Source organism: Anarrhichthys ocellatus, unplaced genomic scaffold, assembly GCF_004355925.1.
Source record: "Anarrhichthys ocellatus isolate YVR2014 unplaced genomic scaffold, GSC_Weel_1.0 scaffold25, whole genome shotgun sequence".
NCBI classification, from domain to species: domain Eukaryota; kingdom Metazoa; phylum Chordata; class Actinopteri; order Perciformes; family Anarhichadidae; genus Anarrhichthys; species Anarrhichthys ocellatus.
The window spans coordinates 6,139,714-6,160,229 of NW_022280055.1; the positions used below are offsets into that span (position 1 = coordinate 6,139,714).

The following is a 20,516-nucleotide window of genomic DNA, read 5'->3' on the forward strand; positions in this document are numbered from 1 at the left end:
GTGTGTGTGTGTGTGTGTGTGTGTGTGTGTGTGTGTGTGTTCCAGCTCTTTAACCATCGTGGCCTCGGCTCTGCAGATTCATATTTTGTTTCCGTCTGCATGAGGCTGCTTGGAGCTGCCTCTCTGTTTGTTTGGGTTTCTGGAGCGCTGCAGTGACATGTGAGGAGGCGGGGGGAGGGATGGGTGGGGGGGTCTGTGCTCCGACACTATTCTCCGTTAGATTTCCAGGTGATTATGATGCTGTTGAAAGATGTTGAAAGATTTTATATATATAGGAGAATGATATAGTATTATATATTGGTGCTTTACTCCTGGGAGGAGTTTACATCCTACAATTTAAAGAATCAACACATGGTGGACATGTTCTAGGTTGATTTTATTATTTTTGGATTTAATGTTTCAATTTGGCAAACAAAAATAAAGGATCCAGTTATTTCCCAACCTGAAGTGTGGAGAAACAGCGTTTAGATTCCCTTCACGTTGGGAAATACAACATTTCAATGAAAATAGAATTCAGCAGTTAACTGAATACACGTAATATAAATAAAAACAAATGATAAAGAACAATGTGATTTGGAATTATGGGGGAAAGAGGATACACTTTGTCAACTGCTACGCACGCAATAGACCATTTCACAGTTGTAAACAATGCAAACGTGTCCCAGTTTACTTCCTGTTGCAGAGTTAGTGAATGAAGCTGTCAAGAAGTAAACATGGACCCAAGCTGTCGCCTAGCAATGCATCTCCGTTGAAACGACCCATAAATTGTAATTAAAGCCGACAGTAGAGAGTCAAGCATACAATTCAACATGTATGAAGAAAAAACTGTCCACACATGAAGGAAGTGTCAATGCATGTAGTTCTACTATTCGTCAATATTATGCAGCGCGAGTGTTTATTTCACTGCATTCACTGATGTTTTCCTCTAAACAAGCACAAACTGTGCTTTCACACCAAAATACAGTGTTTGAAATACAGAAATGTGAATGCTATTAAAGCTCTCCACTGTACCTCATCCTTCGGTCCGGCGGCGGTCGGCCTTCCTCCCCACCACCACACCCAGTCAGCATCCTGTCCCTGCCGGCGTCTCGCACATTCCACCACACACCTCGGGGCCCCTGCTGGGCCTCAGCCACGAGCAGGAAGACACTTCTTACTCTCCTCTCTCCTCCTCCTCAGCAGGGGCCAGACATCTTCACCCCCTCCTCCTCCCTCGTCCGCCCATGCCTCGCTGCTTCAACCGGCCTCCAAGAACGTTTTTGGACTGGGCTTCTTGCAGCCGGCCACACTGACCCCTGCTGGACAAAGGCAGTATCAGAAATCCTCCTGTCAGAGCTTTGCAGGAAGTGGTTGACAGATTCCCACGAGCAGGCGGGGGAGTCGGGGGGCACCAGAGATCCCAGCCTCGGCTGACAGAAGGCACTTCTCTTTTGGTTTTGCGATGGCATCGTCCAGGAAGCAGCTCTCCGTCCCTGTGAGTGTGTGTTGTGAAGGACAGGAAACGTCGCTCTGATTGAACTGCAGGCCGTGAATAGACGACACTGTGGCCCCTTGCGACGCTGTACGACTCGTCTCAGTCGACGCGGCCCCTGCGTTTAATTATTCTATCAGCAGACAGGAGGGAGGCTCTTTGTTTACTCTGTCGTTGCTTTCTGTCCTGTTGGGTTTTTTGCGGGTTTAAAAGATTGTTTCTGGAGACAAAAAGAGTCAGCGGGACAGACTGGGGCCCCACCCCCCCATCTGTTTATGTCTCTCCCAGGCTCCATGAAAACACAGATGCCGACACAAAACACATCCTCTCGCTCCTGCATACTTTTCCCCGAAGAAGAAGAAGAAGGAGAAGGAGACGACTGATATTCGGGATTCCGTCTGTCCCTCCTCGTTCCCATCCCTCCATCCTCAGGGATCTTCCATGAACAAAGGGAAGCGGACCCGTTTCTGCCTGGGATGTCGTCCCCAGGCGAACACCCCCCCCCCCCCCCCCCATCATGGCTTTATTCAGCACAAATGAAGGCGCTCTCCTCTCCTTCCTCCACTCCCTCTCTCTTTCTCCGTCTTTAGCATCCCTCTCACATCCACTTTTTGGTGCGTAAGGGATGGGCTGAAAACGAGCACAGTGTGCCATGCCAGAGAAACATTGTCAAAGCACGGGGATTGGGGGAGTTATTGTGCAGTCGTGTGTAAGCATCTGTAATGACGGTGAACCACTACCGCTATCTGTCCCTTAAGACAGCCGTGTGTGTGTGTGTGTGTGTGTGTGTGTGTGTGTGTGTGTGTGTGTGTAGTGTGCAGTTTGTGTGTCACAAACAGCACCAGCAGCAGTTGAGGCTGAAGCAATATCAAGATGAGGAACTAGTAAAACGGTTCAGCTATATACATATTTTCAGGACGTGGTTAGCCTAGCTTAGCAGGGGGGAGAGCAGCTAGCCTCCAGCTAGCAAAAGTTACATTTTCATTAAAGTTCATTCAGTGTGTCCAATCATTTCATCCCTTTAACGTTTTTAATCAATTGACTAGTACAGAGGACAAAGTACAGAGCTGGAGTCTAGCCTAGCTTAGCATTAGAAGCAGGGGGAAACGGCTAGCTTGACTCTGCCCGAAATTAATAAATACGTCTTCCAACGCCTCTGATCAATTCTCAGGTTGTACCCTGTTTATTTCACCCATACATAAAAAGATGTAAAAATAAGAAGTTATTTTAGAGGGAGCTACATGTTGGAGCTAACATATCTCCGTCATTAGCTAAGAAACCCTAACGGCACGTCTCTCCTTCTAAAACCACAAACAATCACCTCCACATCACTGTATGAACATGTTTAAAGGTTTAAAGAGACACAACCGGCTGCCTCGTAATGTAGAGTGCAACCTCCACTGTGGACGGTCACACCACGTGTTCCCCATCTGCCTCCAGTCTTTACGCTAAGCTAGGCTAACCCCAGCCATTTCTGTGGGCATGGTTGTATGTATTGCTAGACCATTCATGTCCGTGCCATACTACCTGTCTTCTAACTTATATTCCTGTTGACTGGTCCTTCTTGATTCCTCTCATCTCGTACAGCGTTAACATGTGTTCATACATTTGTATTACGGGTGGCTGCAGGGCTTTTCTACCGCCACGTGTCGCCCTCTACTTTCCTCCCCACAGACTCACTTTAGCCGATGTGTTTTCCACATGGAGCAGCAGCAGGGAGCAGGTCCAACTTAAGCTGTGCTTTGATGTGTTCAATGGCACAGAGATCATGCCTGCTCATGCCTCAAGTGTATTACTGTGCTCATATTAATGTGCTTCCACTGTTTCTTCTCACTCTCTCTCTCTTTCAGCGAAGGGGACTGGTGGGATGCTCGCTCGCTCACCACCGGTGGCAGTGGCTACATTCCCAGTAATTACGTGGCTCCAGTGGACTCCATCCAGGCAGAGGAGTAAGTTTTTTGTGTGTGTGTGTGTGTGTGTGTGTGTGTGTGTGTGTGTGTGTGTGTGTGTGTGTGTGTGTGTGTGTGTGTGTGTGTGTGTGTGTGCTCCCCAGAGAGCCACAGTACACTGGTCCAGGACTAGTGACTTTCATCTAGAATGTACTCTGAAGTAGCTGCAGAGTGACTGCCGCACATGTGCAGACTTTACTCCAACATATGATGATGAGGACATAAAAGTATTCTTAATCTTCCTCATAGCTGTAAACTAGTGCTAAAGGCCTATTAGAATAACTGTTGTGCATGTGTTACGGAGAAGCAGGGAGCAGGAACAATGTTCCAACATCTGCACCGAGTTGAGCAGCTGTCTTTTGTATGTTTCTCTCTGGGCTTTCAGGTCACAACCATTAAGTCTCAATAATGTGTGTGTCCGATCAAAATACTCTCGACCTCATTGACTACGAGCCACTGGTACTGTGCAGGATTGAGTTAACATGTTCTCTCCTGCGCTTGCAGCTGGTACTTCGGTAAACTGGGCCGTAAGGACGCGGAGAGGCAGCTGCAGTCCACCGGCAACCCTCGAGGAACCTATCTCATCAGGGAGAGTGAAACCACAAAGGGTAAACCCACTCAGTCACACAACTCTGATGTTTGTTTATGCCGTGACAGATTCACTACCTCTGTGGAAGAAAACAACACACAGAGCCGTAATGGTTTTTGAGTGGCAGCCGCATTGTTTTAAGTCCTTTGAATAGATTTTTGCTGATTTACACCATCGACTAGTTTGTGATGTTTAGCGACTCCAACCCTGTACTGTGTGTCCCCCCTCAGGTGCCTTCTCCTTGTCCATACGGGACTGGGACGATGTGAAAGGTGACCACGTCAAGCATTATAAGATCCGCAAGCTGGACAGTGGCGGCTACTACATCACCACGAGGGCTCAGTTTGACACGCTGCAGCAGCTGGTCCAGCACTACTCAGGTATAAAACACTGCCCTTTAAATGACTTTTACACTGCTGTCATATCTAGATGGAAATTTAAGGAGGTGTTGATTTTAGGACTTCCAACTTAGCAGTGCTACATAATAAAATACTATGAATGTATTCGCATTCACTTTACAACGTATTTGTTATTTTTAGGATACATTCTGGTTACTTTAAGGACGTATTCCACTTTATTTATTCTCATTCACTTGAGGACTTATCCTTGTTATTTTCTAGGATGTGTTCTGGTTAGTTAGCATTTGGTTCATTTTTATTCTGGACAGAAGAAGACAAAAACTACAGCAACTACAGACATAAAGGACGAGTAAATATACAGCTGTAAAGATACAGACATGTCTGGAAGGTTGAATCTTTATTTGTGATTTAAATAAAGTTATTGCATCGTGCAGCTTACAACCTCCAGCACTGAAAGAATATGTTATGCACATTAGCCTGAAAACCACCGAGGCTGCCCCTCAGTGGTCAGGCTGCCATACGGCCCGTGAAGCATTGCGTCGCCCACTTTCCACTAACAAGGGAAACGGACAGATGTTGCCATGGAGAGGTGCGTTGCGATGGAGATGGAGCGCGAACACCGCGGCCCAAATAGCAACGTCAAAGTCTTCTCCTCTGCCCAGTGTCCATTTCCTTGAATTGATCCAGAATGCATTAAGCAGACACTGTTACACTGTAATTGCATCTGGTCTGCCAGCATATTTTTTAACATGGAGGAATCAAAGGTGGCACTTACCACGGGGTGCAAGTAGAAAGAAATGGAAACCTACTACACGTGAACATTTGTTTTCCATTCGCGTCTTTATTTATTTAGGTAGATTCGCGAAAAGCCACTTATTTAGCGCTCTGCTTGAGCAAAGGGAGACTCGGTTAGCATCACGTCATCCAGATGTGTGCGTTGAGCTTGTGCTGTCAGTAGATGACCTGCTGCATCTGTGCCGCAAACGCACATGTTAGATAATCTGATTTACAGGATGAGACGGTGATTATTGTACTTGTTGTCAGTTTTTCCTTCTTTATTCACTTTGTTCTCGTTTGCCTCTCTTACTCTACGTCTAGGGCGTAACGATGACGCGTTCATGTGTTCCGTTTCACCGCTCTCATCCTCTGCGTCCCTCTCACTGAGAAACGGTTATTTTTTGGTTGGCACATCGACGTATCGACGTTTAAGCCCTAAAATCAACACCATGTTTGTTTTTTTCTGTGTGTTTGTGTCATTGCGCAATAACTGCCCCGTCTACGTCACCATTTATTCATCACCATCCCAGATGACGTACGGAGCCGACGACGCGTCTTTCGCAAAGAACCTTGACTCTTTTCAGGACGTTTGCTTTAATTGCTTTCTGCTTTCCTCTGTTGTCATGTCTTCAAAGAGCTAAAGAGCATATCTGGCAGGATGTACTGTAGCTATTCGTCAGATGCGATTGAAGGGACGAGAAAGGCCTTGAGAATCGAGATTATGTAACATTGGAAAAGAACAAATAGCCCATTCATCCTGAATTCATGGGCAATAGAGCAGCCTTGCTTAAGTCAAATAGATGAAAAAGTAGACATGATAAAAAATACAAAATGCTCATGGTAAGTCAAATTTAAAGAAGTAACAATTGAGTCAAAAATGTTGACGTATTATCTTATAATAATGACTTACTAAGTCTAGTTTAGGAGATACTAAGTCAAATTTTTGAGATAGCAATTGCACGTCAAAATGTTTACGTTTCATCTTTGCCAATGTTGACTTAGTAAGTCTTGGTCCTGATGAGAACTGGTCCAGTCTATGTCCAGTAAGTCTTTGTCCCCAGGTTGGATCAGTGGCTGTTGGTAAACTACCTCTCGGCGACACCAAAGTTAGAACGGAAAGGAAACCAAAATGGACCGTCAGACCAAATCTGGTTTAGCAAGTTGAATAACCGCATCCTCGCTGACAGATTCTTTAAAATAAAAATAACATTTCGTCGGGGGGGTAATGAATGGAATGTATTGACTCGGATCATTTGAAGCTTCCATGTATTTCTAGGAAAGCCTGTTGTGATGCGTGGTGTGTGGCTGCACACGCTTTTATGGCAGCCAGCAGGGCGAACATCGAGCTGTATTGACGTCTTGAGTGGAGCCGCTGAGGCAGCAGGCGGGCGGCCCAGATGGGCTTTGATGGTCAAGTTGCAGGGGGGGAGACGCGGGCCTTTATCTCGTATTTACTGCCTCGTGCAAACAGCCTGGGGCCTTATCGCTGGCAGCGGGGGGAGGGTGGGGGGGTCTCACGAGATGGAGGTACCAACGGAAACTCTGCCTGTAATCCACTGTCCTAATCAATCACGGGCAAACAGAGTAAAAGTTGTTTGATTTCGTGACACAGAGAACACGGTGTCATCGGCTAAAGGGACAACCATCGCGGCCGCGGAGGGGTCGAAATGGGAGCAGCTGGAGCGCCACTCGGTTGCCTAAACAAGCGCGGTGCTTAATGCTTCTCGTGGAGCATGACGTCCCCGTATTTAACCACAACTGGGTGGCGTACATTTCCCAGATGGGTGACCGACGTGCCGGAGCTATCTCTCTGCGCAAAGTACGGTCATTATCGCAAAGTGTATGCGAGTCGTAGATGCGATTAGCCAAAGTGAGCCATATCACGGAGCCTTGCTTTTCCTATGACTTGCTGCTTTAGCAGTAGTATGAGTTACTGGTGAGGAAGCTTACACATCTGGCACTGAATTCCTCTTCTTTTTAAATTAAACAACTAAGTACTGGATCCTAAACTTCCCATAATGCAACTCAATAGTGCTTCCCTGTCTGATAAATACCCCCGTTTTTTAACGCAGGCTTTCCTTTGGAGATTTGTAGATTCCAAGCCAAAAAAACAAAACATGACATCATTGAAATAACCCAGATGACATCACTAATGATCATGGAGACCAGATTAGACTGATCTCTCCTGGATGGCCTGACCTGAAAGCAGCTTGGTCTCCAGTTGGCTCTTCATCCTCCTTGTGTCTAGTTTCTTGTGTTGCTTTGAGGATTTCCCCGCTCTCCTGATGGACGCTCTGCTAACGCTCTCCACGTCTCTGTCTATGCTTTTATTTGTGCATCGCCATGCGGGGCGCGTGCAGACCGAGCCGCCGGGCTCTGCTGTCGCTTGGTGGTTCCCTGCCACAAAGGGATGCCACGTCTCGCCGACCTGTCCGTTAAAACCAAAGACGTGTGGGAGATCCCGCGGGAGTCGCTGCAGCTCATCAAGCGTCTGGGGAACGGGCAGTTTGGGGAGGTCTGGATGGGTACGGATCCAGTCGCCTCCAGAAGAGGAGGGCCGCATGGAAGGGGCCGAGCCTGAGCCAGCAGAGACACCAGACTGACTCCAAAACATCAAGCGAATAATCTGGCCCCGGGAAGGGAGGGGATGAAATGAGAAAATAGGGCAGGAAATTACGCTAATTCTCAGTTTGGGGCTTTTGCCAGGGAAATGCTTTGGGGTTTTTTGACCCCTCCCTTCCAAAATCATCTGTAAGAAAGATCCAATGTGTCAGGAGACTCTGCTCTCACGGTCTGGAGATGGCTCCCTTCCATGTCCCTCAATGCATGTTCCTCTCCCCAGTAGTTAACCCTGTGTGCCTTGCCTTCCCTCCCCATGTAGAGAGTGCGGATGGTTTGTGCTTTAATTTAACGGCCGTGTGTGTGAACTACATCCCTGACACTGTGGGCTTGAATCATGATGCCTGGGAGATCAGCAGAGACACACTTGACTTGGAAGTAAAGCTGGGGACGGGATGTTTTGCTGATGTGTTTTACGGTAAGGAAACTCCCACCCCGCCCCCCCAAAAAGTACCCTTTTTTTAAATGTTCACCTTGGGCCACCCTGGAAATACATGTAAAGATTTGTATTTATCCTTTTACATGCATTCTAAGATGCGCCAAGAAATAATTAGAAAATTCGTTAGCTAATTGTAGATGAAAGCAACTGCTATCTTATCCCTTTCCAGCATTCCTGCAGGACTTGTTTTGCAAAACAAAATCCATGAAATAACGTTTAGAAAATCTGTTCTTAATTATAAATACAAATTTCGACTTTGTTTTTATTTCCAGTAATTAAATGAGTGCAGTATGGAACTCCAAAATGGTCGATTTTCACAAAAAACATGTTAACAATGGAAACATGAAGTAACCAAAGCAATTAGCCGGCTAGCTGCTGTCGTTAACATTTGCTCTTAACTTTGATGCCATGTCAAACTTTTAGCTAACTAGGTAGCATGTGCAGCCTAGTCGAGCTAAAAGACTATAAACTGAGTTTATTTACAGCATCAGCCGGTTGGTTGTAACATGGCTAAGTAGCTAGTTAGCTGCAGCACTTGGAAACAGCTTATACCTACCCGCTAAATGGCGGGGCCCTTATTCTTCAACACTACTGCTAATAAAACTGACATCAGCTTGTAAATGAAGTTACCATCATTCGTTTGTCGACATTATGTCCCAGGGCTCCCGTCAGTCAAATACATAACATTGTCTCTGGTCTGTCAAGGAGCATTATGTATTTTGTAGTTGTATTTATTCTGTTTATCGTCACAATAATGGTATTTGACTGGAAAAGTTTGAATAATTTATTGAATGTCACTATTTATTTTCTCATTTATTTATTTATTTATTTATATATATATATATACACACACACACACACACACACACACACACAGTATATTTACTTAACTCAATTTTTTCATATCATTTCCTAATGTTTAATTTTGGCCATTTTGGGCTTCCATACTGCAGAACATGAGGGTGCGCATTCTTATCATATTCCAGCTGGACAGATACTGAGCATCGGGCTTCTCCCAGATGACTCCCAGCCTCTGGGATCCTATTACCAGCAGGTGACCGTCACCGTCGACACAGCTGCACCACTAAAGAAGCCCACGACCCCCAAACACATGTACAGTACACCACATGTTAGATGACGGGCTCTGCGCTCCCTTTGGGTCACTACTAATATTCCTTCACCCATTACTGTCACAGAATGAGATGAACGGAGTACCAGTTTATTTATTTTATTACAGTGATCCGTGTATCTTATTATGCTCGCTCTGACACAGAGGTGGAGCACATTGGTGGCATTGCCATGCTGTGTTGCAGTAACATGGCATGCAACCAGCAAGGAGCTTACAGGCTTGCCTTTTGTTAATCATCCTACAAAGGATTATCTGCTCCCGTGTTGGCGTATTGTGGCTCTCAAAGCCCCGCTGGATCCCTCTCCCGGCTTTTAAAAGCCATTTCAAGTCCATGTCCAGTCTAAATCTCGTACCCATTTAATTATCCTCCAGCACAACCTCCGTGCATGAGAATTACAGACGAGCTGGTTGTCATACGGTCTCCTGATCTCATTCTGTGCTGCATGTTTACCACATTGTCATTTCCAAGCAAGACTCGACCCCTCGGCCGGCGATCCTCCCTTCAGGTTAGACGGCAGGGTTGGCATGTCTGACTTTGACGTGATGTGATTTGAATATGAATCGATGTTGCCCCTGTGCTGACGCCAGCTTGTGTGCGCGTGTGCCAGGAACGTGGAACGGCACCACCAAGGTGGCAGTGAAGACTCTGAAGCCGGGCACCATGTCGCCCGAGTCCTTCCTGGAGGAGGCGCAGATCATGAAGAAACTCCGCCACGACAAGCTGGTGCAGCTCTACGCCGTGGTGTCCGAGGAGCCAATTTACATAGTCACAGAGTACATGGGCCAAGGTAGATGAACACGAACATAAGCATGTATACACACACACAACACAAATACAGTTCTTTGTTAGAGCATTCAGTCCCAATAACAGAACCGTGGCAAATCATATTGAACTGTAAAATTAAAATAAGACCCAATTTGTAAGGCCCCACTAGCAGCCCTGTGAGGTTGCACCTAATCTTACAAAAGAGTCTCGAGCTGAGACCTGAACCTGTACCTGCACCTTTAAGACCCCAACTTGATTGGTCCCAACTGGTACAGCTAAATTTGAGACCTGAATCTGACTTGGGACCTGAAGCTATGCTTTTGCTATATGTATATAGCTCTTCAGGATAATGCAACACTGTGGATACAATCTGTCTCTTCCTATATTTGCCTACGGGCGTTATGCATCCACTGACAGTACATGACACACATGGATACAGGCAGAGAGGAAGAGGTAAAAAAGAAAAGGTAAAGCTCATGAAATGTTGAAAATGGAAAGGGTTCATCCTCTTGGGAGCATGAATACGCTTAGTAAATTCAGCAATTACAATCTACACAATAGATGTTAATGTTTGTGTCAGTGGAAATATTTACCTGATGTTGAAACAAGAACAATAGTTGGGGGTCTCCGAAAACATTTGAAATCATCCTCTGAAGACCATGAATGTGCTCATTAATGTGGTGTTTGTAGATGGACTGACCTATCAATGGACAGCACTACTGCTTGTGGAGCATAAAAATGAATAGGATTTGTCTCAACTCCTTGAATTGTTTGACCTGATTTGCTACAAAAGCCAAAATAAATGATACAATCGGCCAGTAAAATGTACAAAATGGTTTAAATATAAAGCACCATTATATATATATATGTACTGGGTTTTGTTCTTGTATGTATTTAAGCATATTGCACTTTCTTTTGTTAAGACCAGAGTGTTTTTGTTTCACTCCAGTCAGAATGATGTGTCTGGTAAACTTTGTTTCAGAGTCTGAAGATGATTAAGGCCTTAGAAACAGTCCTCCAAAATAAAAAAACACTGCAATTTAGAAAGCCCACAAGAAAGAGCTGCGGACGCACATTAAAAACCAGAGAACACAAGAATGGAAACTTTGATGTGCATCGCTGTGTCCGTCGCATGCAGAGGCTCTCACATCTGGGTCAGCCCGCTGAGTTGGAGAAGGGAATGTGTTGTTCAAAAAGCAGACCCAGTGTGAAATTTGATGAATGTCAAAGTATTTGCGGTGATCCCCCAATTCTGTATTTACCCTTGAACTTTAACTTATTGTTGTTGATGGTATGAAGTGGAAGTGAACGGACAAATTACAAGCTTCACGTCTCCAAAACATTTAGAGGGTCGGGGGCACATGGGGCGCCACTGATTGGCTGCTGGATCTAAGACGTACAGTTTGTCTCTTCAGTGTCTGTGTGTGGACTGACATCAGACGTGTGTTTACGTCTGCTGTAGGAAGCCTGCTGGAATTCTTAAAGGACGGAGAAGGACGAGGGTTGAAGCTGCCTAACCTGGTGGACATAGCAGCGCAGGTAAACCTTGATCAAAGAACAACAAAACTGGTTTCAATAACCGGAATAGTAGACTTGTTTCTCATCACTTGTTTACTGAAAACAAGAGAAAATAAAATGTAGAACCTTTGGAAACATGACTCAGGTCAGAAGAGCAGGCCTTTATTTGAAACAGGCTTCTTTTAGAGACCAGCTGTGTATTTTATTACATTCCGTTAGATGCTTCCCTGTTTTATTATTTGGTCCAGTAAACTCAACACTTCCTTGATAAATTAAGACTGAGTAGTGCTGCAACAAACGATTATCTTCATTAGTGACATTCATTTGCCGTTTATTTTCTCTATTGTGTGATTTGTCCGTGATGTTAAAAAAACATTGAAAATGTCCCTTCGAATTTCCTAAAACCCAAGTAGACGTATCTATAATTCTTGTGCAATTCTAACTGTCCAAAGCCAAAATGTTCAAGATATTTCATATAATATATGGCAAGTCAAAATGTCAAATCCTCCCAAAATAACTGCCAATTAATTGTCTGTGAATCAAACTAATTGATTAGTCTGCTATTTGTTTCAGATCTACCCACAGCAAAAAAAACTGAAATTAGAATTTGGTGCATTTTAATCAACTGGTTTGGAGATATTGAACTAAATGTTTGCGACTTCACAAATCATTTGGCAAAAGCGTTTCAATGTCCAATTTAGTGCCTCAACTCTTTTTTTTTTTTTTGACAAAAGGCAAAAACCACCAAATGACTATAAAACGTAATTGCGCAATTTAAGTGTTAATGAAATGTAGCTGTTCTCATGCAGCTTTTTTAACATGCATAAAAATACATGAAAGGAGAACACAGCCTTCCAGCAGCTCAGTGGACGTTATACTGAACTCGTCTGGAAGGCTTTTCATTTTAAACACACAGTTCTACTTAACGTGATATATTCAGGCCATACCAGAGCGTCCTATTTTGACCAACATTTCCGGCAGGTTATAAATCTACTGTAATAGGAATTAAACTTCCTTGAAACCACAGAGAGGGATTTATTAGGCCTGCATGTTGAATGGAAAAGATCTGTATGAGCTACAACTACCATCAACTATTTCTAAAGCCCAAGGGCAGACAGGAGGTTTCTATTCCTCAACCTGTTTTAGCTCAACAATCACTTGCCTACAGATCTTTTTTTGGATCGACATGTTTCCTCTCCCAACCGACATGTATCCATATTTTCTTAATGCACTTAAAAGTCACACAAAGTAGTGCTTTTCTCGCCACGTGAGGCAAAAGCACACTCGCAGCCTTCAGCAAGAAACGGTCCTAGGCTGGCGTCCTCAGCTCTATGTGCTCCATCCAGGTGGCGGCGGGCATGGCCTACATCGAGAGGATGAACTACATCCACAGAGACCTGCGCTCCGCCAACATCCTGGTGGGGGAGAACCAGGTGTGCAAGATCGCCGACTTCGGCCTGGCCAGGCTCATCGAGGACAACGAATACACGGCTCGGCAAGGTGAATGATGATGCATGATGTCCAGTCACTGAGTTCTGTTTCTTGGCTGCATCATTTTAACAATCTAGCGTACTATTGTTTCGTTTCTCCAAAGTTACCGACCCACCTTCAGCGTTAGTCATCACCCAGTACACCGTGAATGCTGGTGAGGTTGAGGTCATAACAGCCGTTCCTGATGATGCAGTTTGTCTGCGCTCATAAAAACGCTGCCGTCATTTTTGAGGATTTTTCTTCTCCCTTCGACATATGAAATCATTTTGCCGCGCAAATGTTTTCTTTGAAAAGTCAAACCTTTTTTATAGCTGGCAGATGCTGAAAGTTGTCATTCAGCCCAACACGACCCAACGTGACAGCAGTGTTCTTAATTAACATCGAGCAGCTTCAAAGTTTAGACGATCGCATGTATATCTGTGACCCAGCAGTGGGTCAGATAGAACTGAAGAGGTAATAATACCCACAATACACCAGAATGTATTGTTAATGCTCACATGTGACAACTGTTTCATGTTTATGTCAACAAGTTCAGATGAAAGGTAAAACCTCAGGAGATTAAGACCAAGTCCAGCTGCTGAAAAAACGACATACGGACATGACCTCGATCATTTTTGCTATCAGAGTGGCTCTCCTCAAATTCGCGGATCATTTGGTTTGTTTATGTTGTGAAACTTTATTGAACTATAAAGGGAGAGTCTCATAAATCACGTGACTTCACTCCCTCTTCACCGATGCTTCTCTCATCTCTGCTCTCCTGCAGGCGCAAAGTTCCCCATCAAGTGGACGGCCCCGGAGGCTGCGCTGTACGGGAAGTTCACCATCAAGTCTGACGTGTGGTCGTTCGGCATCTTGCTGACGGAGCTGGTCACCAAGGGTCGGGTGCCTTACCCAGGTGAGTGGAGGAGTGGTGGGGGGGAGTTAAACAGAGCAGAGGCTCGGTCGTAGCTTTCGCCTTGAGACCACTTGGGACGCGTCGATAAAGCGGCCTGATAAGAACAAACCTCTCCTGCATGTAGCCGGGAGTCGTTACCAAAACAAACACTGCTACCCCCCCCCCCCCATAGCAACAGGCCCCTCATGCTGTTTATCAAAGTAAAAGGTTCTTGTAATGCTTGAGTAACCTTCCTCTCTCTGCCAGAATGTGAGGCAACTCTTAATTACCGCTGCTCGCCTGTGGGACAACTGACTTTCAGACAGAAACGGGGGAGGGGGGGGCGAGTGTACTCGGAGTGCAGCTCTACACAGGGAGGGAAACGCATGTTTGTCCAGATGTGGGCTGGTGGGCCGAGGAAGGTTAGCACGCAATGAGCTGGAGGGAGCAGCAGCATGCTAACAGATGTGTTAGCATGCTGCTGCTCCCTCCCCGGTGCAGACCCCCATCCACTGACCATTGATGAGTACAATCAAACAGCCCCACTTAAAAAAACAACAAACTAACCCTTAAGGAAAATATTAGCGCCAAAGGTCACCGAGGCCCAGACGCAAGCAGCCGGGTTTCCGCGGAGCTCTCGCGTCGATCTGTTTTAAGGGGTCAGCACCTCCATCACCCCGTGCGTGTGTGTGTGTTCACCTCCAGGCATGAACAACCGCGAGGTGCTGGAGCAGGTGGAGCGGGGCTACAGGATGCCGTGCCCCCAGGACTGCCCCATCTCGCTGCACGAGCTGATGCTGCAGTGCTGGAAGAAGGACGCCGAGGAGCGGCCCACCTTCGAGTACCTGCAAGCCTTCCTGGAGGACTACTTCACGGCCACCGAGCCTCAGTACCAGCCCGGGGACAACCTCTAGACCCCCCGCTGGGCTGGGGGCTGGACTGGCCGAATCGGCGCTGTTACAAAACTCTGGAGCCTTCCCAGCCGGGCCTTTTTTTAATTTTAAGGATCTGTACAGCCTCCTCAAGCTCCAAAATCCTTAAAACACCCCCCCCCCTCGGTCTCTGACACGCCCTCCAGTGTCTGAACTCAGCGAATGCCATAAGTGGGGAGGTTGAGGAGGTGGTGTATGACAGACGGAGTCAACCGCGATCGTGATAATGCAATGTATTCAGTGTAAATAAGAACGGCTCGTTTCAGTTTGTTTGCTTTAAGATTTTTATTTTCTCCTGCACAAAAATAATAATGATAAAAATGATGAAGGCAAACAAAGAGAACCATTTCAGAAGCAGACACAGTTAACCTGTACGTGTATTATACCGTAGCTCCTGTATTATTTTCTAGAGATCGGATCGGAAGCCTCATATATATTTTTTTCTAATTTTCCATAATGTGTAAAAAGAAAAGAAAAAAAAAGATCTACCCCAGATTATTGCTTTATTCTTGACTTTTCGGTAAGTAGTATTCTTGCAACTTGAGACGAGCATGACGCTCGACACACCCACACCCCCACACCCACACACACACACACACACACACTCACACACAGAGCTCTCTCTAAGTCGTCAGGCTGCTGCTCTATGGCTCACGGCTCTTTTTACAAATGATATGTGTCACGTGTTTTTGTAAATTACAGCCGAGCGTGTAAGGATTTTGAACATATCCCTCCCTCGCTTATAGTTTTGAGAAAAGGTGTTTTTTGTTGAACTGGAAGAGAGAAAGTTAATTTAAGAAGAGAGTATGTATGTCTTATTTGAGCGGTCAGTCCGTCGCGCGCCAACCTGCAGCCGATCCTGGACCAGCTCACTTCCTTCTTCTTTTTATCTTTTACTGACAAGGTTGTCGTCCATCAGTATTTGAGTCTTTTGTTTTTTACAGAGTATGTTTTTATTTAACCTCTTTAAGTGACCCCTTAAGAAGTCACAACTGTACGTTCAGCGGAAGCTTCGGGGCCAATTCATGTTCTGGGTTAGATGTGGAGGATTATTAAGGGTTGAATTTTGCAAAGAAACCAGCTGAATTTGAAAAACTAGTGGAATGCGGCCCTGATCTGGTCTTAATGCAGACGGTTTCGTGGCCAATGGAAACATGTTTGTAGTCGTACAGCTAATTGTTTTTAAGTGTCGCTAACTTCCCTTCCTTATTGCTTTTCATTTGCATTTTTTAACATAAGTTGTTTCATTAATTCAGTGACTTGGCGTTTGGAATTCAGAAAAGAACAATAAACATTTTACACTCTTTCCAAGACACTTCCTTTTCCGTGTGTGTGTGTGTGTGTGTGCTGTGAAATCTAGCATGCTATCTGAAGCGAGTTAAGACTTTATAAAGGGGAATTCCAGCTCTATTTATTAATGCACTTCCTGTCTCACAATCAAATCACAGGTCTTTACTTTAGTACAAACGATGATTAGTGTATCAAAGTACATTTGTAGTCCATATATTTTGCAACCTAAATATGACATTAATAATGCCGGACTCCCCTTAGTTCATACTGTACGTTAGTGGCGCATATTCCCTGATGAGTTGGCACTTTCAAAAACATACCAAGACTGACTGACATGCAGTGAACCTGGGACTTTTTGGGGCCCTTAGGGGTTCAGGGGCACATCGCCAACACTGTTCTCCATGCAGGACAGTATTGTGCAGCGTCATTGTTTCCCAACAGCCGGAAGATTTGCATTTGTCAATTAAAACACTTTTTTTTATGGACCATTTGCCCCTTTTTGTAACACAAACCTTTCAGCGTTTTTTTATTTGAATTCCTTTTAGAAATCTTTCTTTCATTCATGTAACTTTGAATTTAGTTGCAGCTATCCAGTGGAAAAATACACTCAGACCTGTGTCCTTAGGAGAGGATCGGTTCTCGGATCAATAAGGTGACGGCTTGCTGGCTGGAAGCGCCGTAAGACTGATGAGTTTGACCTGTGCAACACAAATGACTGCTTTAACTTTACAGGAGTATAGAACATCCAGAACAGATCAAACGACGTGTGTTGATTTTGTTTCGTTTTGTGCTATTTCGTAGTTTATTTCGTTTGCATCATTGAGTATCTGAACACCAGCTGTCGGTCAGGCGGTGTGACTCCCTCCTCCTGAAGCTTTATAGCGGCAGCAGCTGGAGCCGTCTCACCCACCCCTCATATCCGTGATGGTCTTGTCCTTGAGGAGACATAACTCAGCTGGTATGATCCTCTGTGGATGAAGTCCCTTCTGTGTGACAACTTCAGAGCAAATATAGAACACAGCACGGAGGATCTACAGACACCAGGTATGTCTCATTTTATACTTCTGACCTATCGGTCCAGATTTCACTTCTTTTTTTTTTTTTTTAGCTTTCCTTCATTTCAGAAAAGGTTATTAATGTTAAGTACGCCTTAATAAAACAAGCATTAGACAGAGAGCTATAGGGATCTGTGTGTGATCAAGGGTGGATTAGTGTCATTTTTCAGGTAGTTAGATTGAAAAAAGAAAAAACACTTTGTACAGAACCCTCCACTGCTTCCTTCTCTCCAGCGAGCCGACTCAAGTTCTTTTTACTAGTTGAACCACAACAAAAAATGAGGTGTGCAAACAAATGAGCTAAAGAGGTGTGTGTATAATGGCATCTGATTTACTACCAAAAGCAAAGCTCAGTAAGCTTGGATCCATATCCAAAGCTGAATTAATACATGTCGTTAATGTGTCTTAGTCGGTTTCTTTTTATCCCCGACTTCACATTGTACATTTGAGTCATTTCTGTGATGATTGCAATCATAAAACTGACATTTAAAATCATTCCACTTTCACCTAAATATGTTGTAAGTAGTTCAAAGTAATAAAAGCTCTAAAACGCTGGTGCTTTAAAGCGTAAATAATCTCTAATCTCAGCAGTGTTTGTCTACCGTGACTCCTCTTCTCCTCCACCTCTCTAATGGCTTTATTGCAGGTATTAGCATGTGTGCTATTGCCTGGCTGTGAATGAACTATGGCGGGAGCCGGCGTCACCTTCTTCGTCACCGTCCAGAAGATCTACTACCCGTTGCTTTGCCTCATGGGTATTCCAGGTTTGTGTCTTCTCCCCCGTCTTGTTTGGTCTTTGCCTGGACAACGCTTGCATCGTTTTAATCAGGACAGTCATAACTTTATAGGTTATTAATGACATTTTTGTTGTTAAATCTATCCTCTTTTGCTCAATTTTTCCTGTGGGCAATAATCGGAAATGCCTCCTTCCCTTACTCACTATGACCCACAAAGCATCCTGGTCAATCACCATTTTTTTATTAAAAATACACTTCCAGAAACCAACACTCTCTTAGTTACACTTAGTATGTTTCATTCTGTTTTAGCATCTTTTAGCTTATTTGTTAGCTATGCGGCTAAGTTACTAACCTAGCAAACAAAACCACTTAGCTAGGTCAAGGACTAAACATTATGGTTAAGGGCTTAAAATAAGAACGTAAAACGTAAACAACTTAAGTACAGAAAACAACGTAACTTCAAAATAGCTCAACTACACTTTGGAACAGGAACACTGGTGTCAACCACCGACCTCCTGGTGTCAGTGTGGGGTTATTTTTGGTATTTATAGTATGTCATCACTCTCCCGGAGTAGTACTTGAGTGTAGTTACTTGAAAGCCCGGTGCATCTCATACAGATGCTAAAGTGTGCCTTGTGCATCGGTATCAGATGCCAAGGGGCATGACAAAGGAACCCTGGGAATGAGGACAGCTTTCAAATTATTTTGCTGCTGCCCCTAAATGGCCACAATCAATGAATGAATTTATAAAGTACCACCAGGCGGGCAAATGTATCCATCTGAGCGTCTGTGTTCCTGTCTTCCAGCCAACCTCTTCACATTCTACATGATCTGCTTCCGTAAATGCGGGATGTCCAAAACAGCCATCATTTACCTGAGCTGTCTGGCCATCATGGACACCTTCTACCTGGTGTGGGTGATCCTCGTTGACCTGACCCTCACCTTCTGGCTACTGCAGCCCTTCTGGCACTCACATCCCTGGTGTGGCATCCTGGGGTTCCTGCAGTATGGCTCGCTCTACAGCTCCTCCTGGATCGTGGTGGTGTTCACCATCGAGCGCTACCTCGTTCTTCGCAGCACGGCGGCCAAGCAGCACTTCTCCCAGGCCCGGGTCACTAAACTGACCTGTGTTGCTATCGTCCTGGTGTCGCATCTCGTCTCTGTGCCGTTGGGCTGGATCAACACCGTCACACCGGTCAACTTCACCGTGCACGGGGAGAATATGACGCAGCCCAGGTGTCACTACCGCGATAAGGTGTACACTACAGTTATTGTGTGGATAACTACCTTCTTCTCGGGGGGAATCCCCATCGTGTTGGTCATCAACTTCAACTACCTCATCGGGCACCATCTGTGCCGCGCCACAAACCTGTTCACCAAGGAAGAGCGTCGCGTCATGCACGGGAGGAACACCAGGGGCATGCTGAGGAGGACCATCCTGGTGCTGGGCACCGTCTCCGTGGCCTTCGTCGTCCTCAGCCTGCCCCGCTTTGTCACGTATTGCATCCTCAGGACCAAGTACAACGACGAGAACTTCGACAGGAACGACTACAGCATCCCCATCAATGTGGCCGGAGACTTGGCCAACATGCTGCAGAACCTCAACTCCACCACCAACTTCCTACTCTACTGCATGGTCAGCCGCCGCTTCCGGCGGGAGCTCGTCCAGGTGGCGACATGCAAGGCGAAGGCCTTCGAGCTGGGCTCAGTACTCACCCACACCACCATGAAAGTCTTCTCAGTGGTAGGTCATAAGGCCTCGCCACCCAGTGACCCTGCGACTGTGGTGCTAACCAATCTCAAACTGACAAAGTAGAAAGGATCTGGAAGAATGGACAAAGATCTGACTTTTACCTTTAAGCATAAATGTTCATCATTGACCATGGAAATTTTAGTTTGACAAACTAATCTTAGAGAATCTTAGATAAGATAAATTCCCCCCAGATAAACACTGTTTATACTCTGTCACCAATGTTTCTGTTGTTTGCACTGTTCGTACTGTTAGCATTGTTAGCTACTAGCCACCGTCACCATGTTGAGGGCAGTGTGGAGGTAATCCCACAATCACAGATATGCTCTGATTTTGGAATTTAGCACCTTTTTATTTTTGTTTTTAGCCAACTAGATAGCCATTGGGATGGCAAGGTAGGTCATTCTTTTAGTCCAGACTGAAATATCTCAAAAGCTTTTCGATGTGTTTCCATGAAATTTTGTCCAGACGTTCATGGACTCCAGAGGATGAATGCTGATCACTCTGGTGGTCCAGCTGATGTCCAGTCACGTGACACGGTGTCCAACACCAACGTTTTCACTTATACAGTGAAATACATGGATTGGCACTCATTTTTGATGCAGGCATTCATGGTTCCCAGATGATATATCTTCATGACTTAATCCCTTTAACTCGTCCTCTAGTGCCAGCATCGGGTGAACATTTGAATGAATCAAGTACTTTGTACGTTGGTTTGTGATGAAATAACCGCTGAACTAATGACAGCCCTCTGCTTTGCTTTGTGTTTAG

At 45.2% G+C, this 20,516-nt stretch overlaps 2 protein-coding genes across 5 annotated transcripts in view; both read left to right on the top strand.

The window, feature by feature from the left end:
* The window catches only part of fynb (FYN proto-oncogene, Src family tyrosine kinase b), a 56,249-nt gene extending 40,763 nt beyond the window's left edge, over positions 1–15,486 (top strand). For 2 of the 4 annotated variants that reach the window (XM_031861762.1, XM_031861763.1), the window contains 10 exons: positions 3,322–3,420; positions 3,925–4,028; positions 4,240–4,389; positions 7,506–7,670; positions 8,027–8,182; positions 9,941–10,120; positions 11,561–11,637; positions 12,963–13,116; positions 13,871–14,002; positions 14,687–15,486. In XM_031861762.1, coding sequence (XP_031717622.1) covers positions 3,322–3,420; positions 3,925–4,028; positions 4,240–4,389; positions 7,506–7,670; positions 8,027–8,182; positions 9,941–10,120; positions 11,561–11,637; positions 12,963–13,116; positions 13,871–14,002; positions 14,687–14,895 — 1,426 coding nt within the window. In that variant the 3' untranslated portion in view covers positions 14,896–15,486. The remainder of the gene's footprint in view (positions 1–3,321; positions 3,421–3,924; positions 4,029–4,239; positions 4,390–7,505; positions 7,671–8,026; positions 8,183–9,940; positions 10,121–11,560; positions 11,638–12,962; positions 13,117–13,870; positions 14,003–14,686) is intronic. The other 2 variants (XM_031861764.1, XM_031861765.1) reach the window with 2 other exon arrangements.
* Positions 15,487–15,499: 13 nt separating this feature from the next.
* Positions 15,500–19,811, top strand: LOC116391145 (probable G-protein coupled receptor 139). The gene is made up of 2 exons (XM_031861427.1): positions 15,500–18,022; positions 18,802–19,811. The coding sequence occupies exons 1-2, from the start codon at positions 17,944–17,946 to the stop codon at positions 19,809–19,811; spliced, it is 1,089 nt and encodes a 362-aa protein (XP_031717287.1). The 5' UTR covers positions 15,500–17,943.
* The last annotated feature ends 705 nt before the right edge of the window (positions 19,812–20,516 follow it).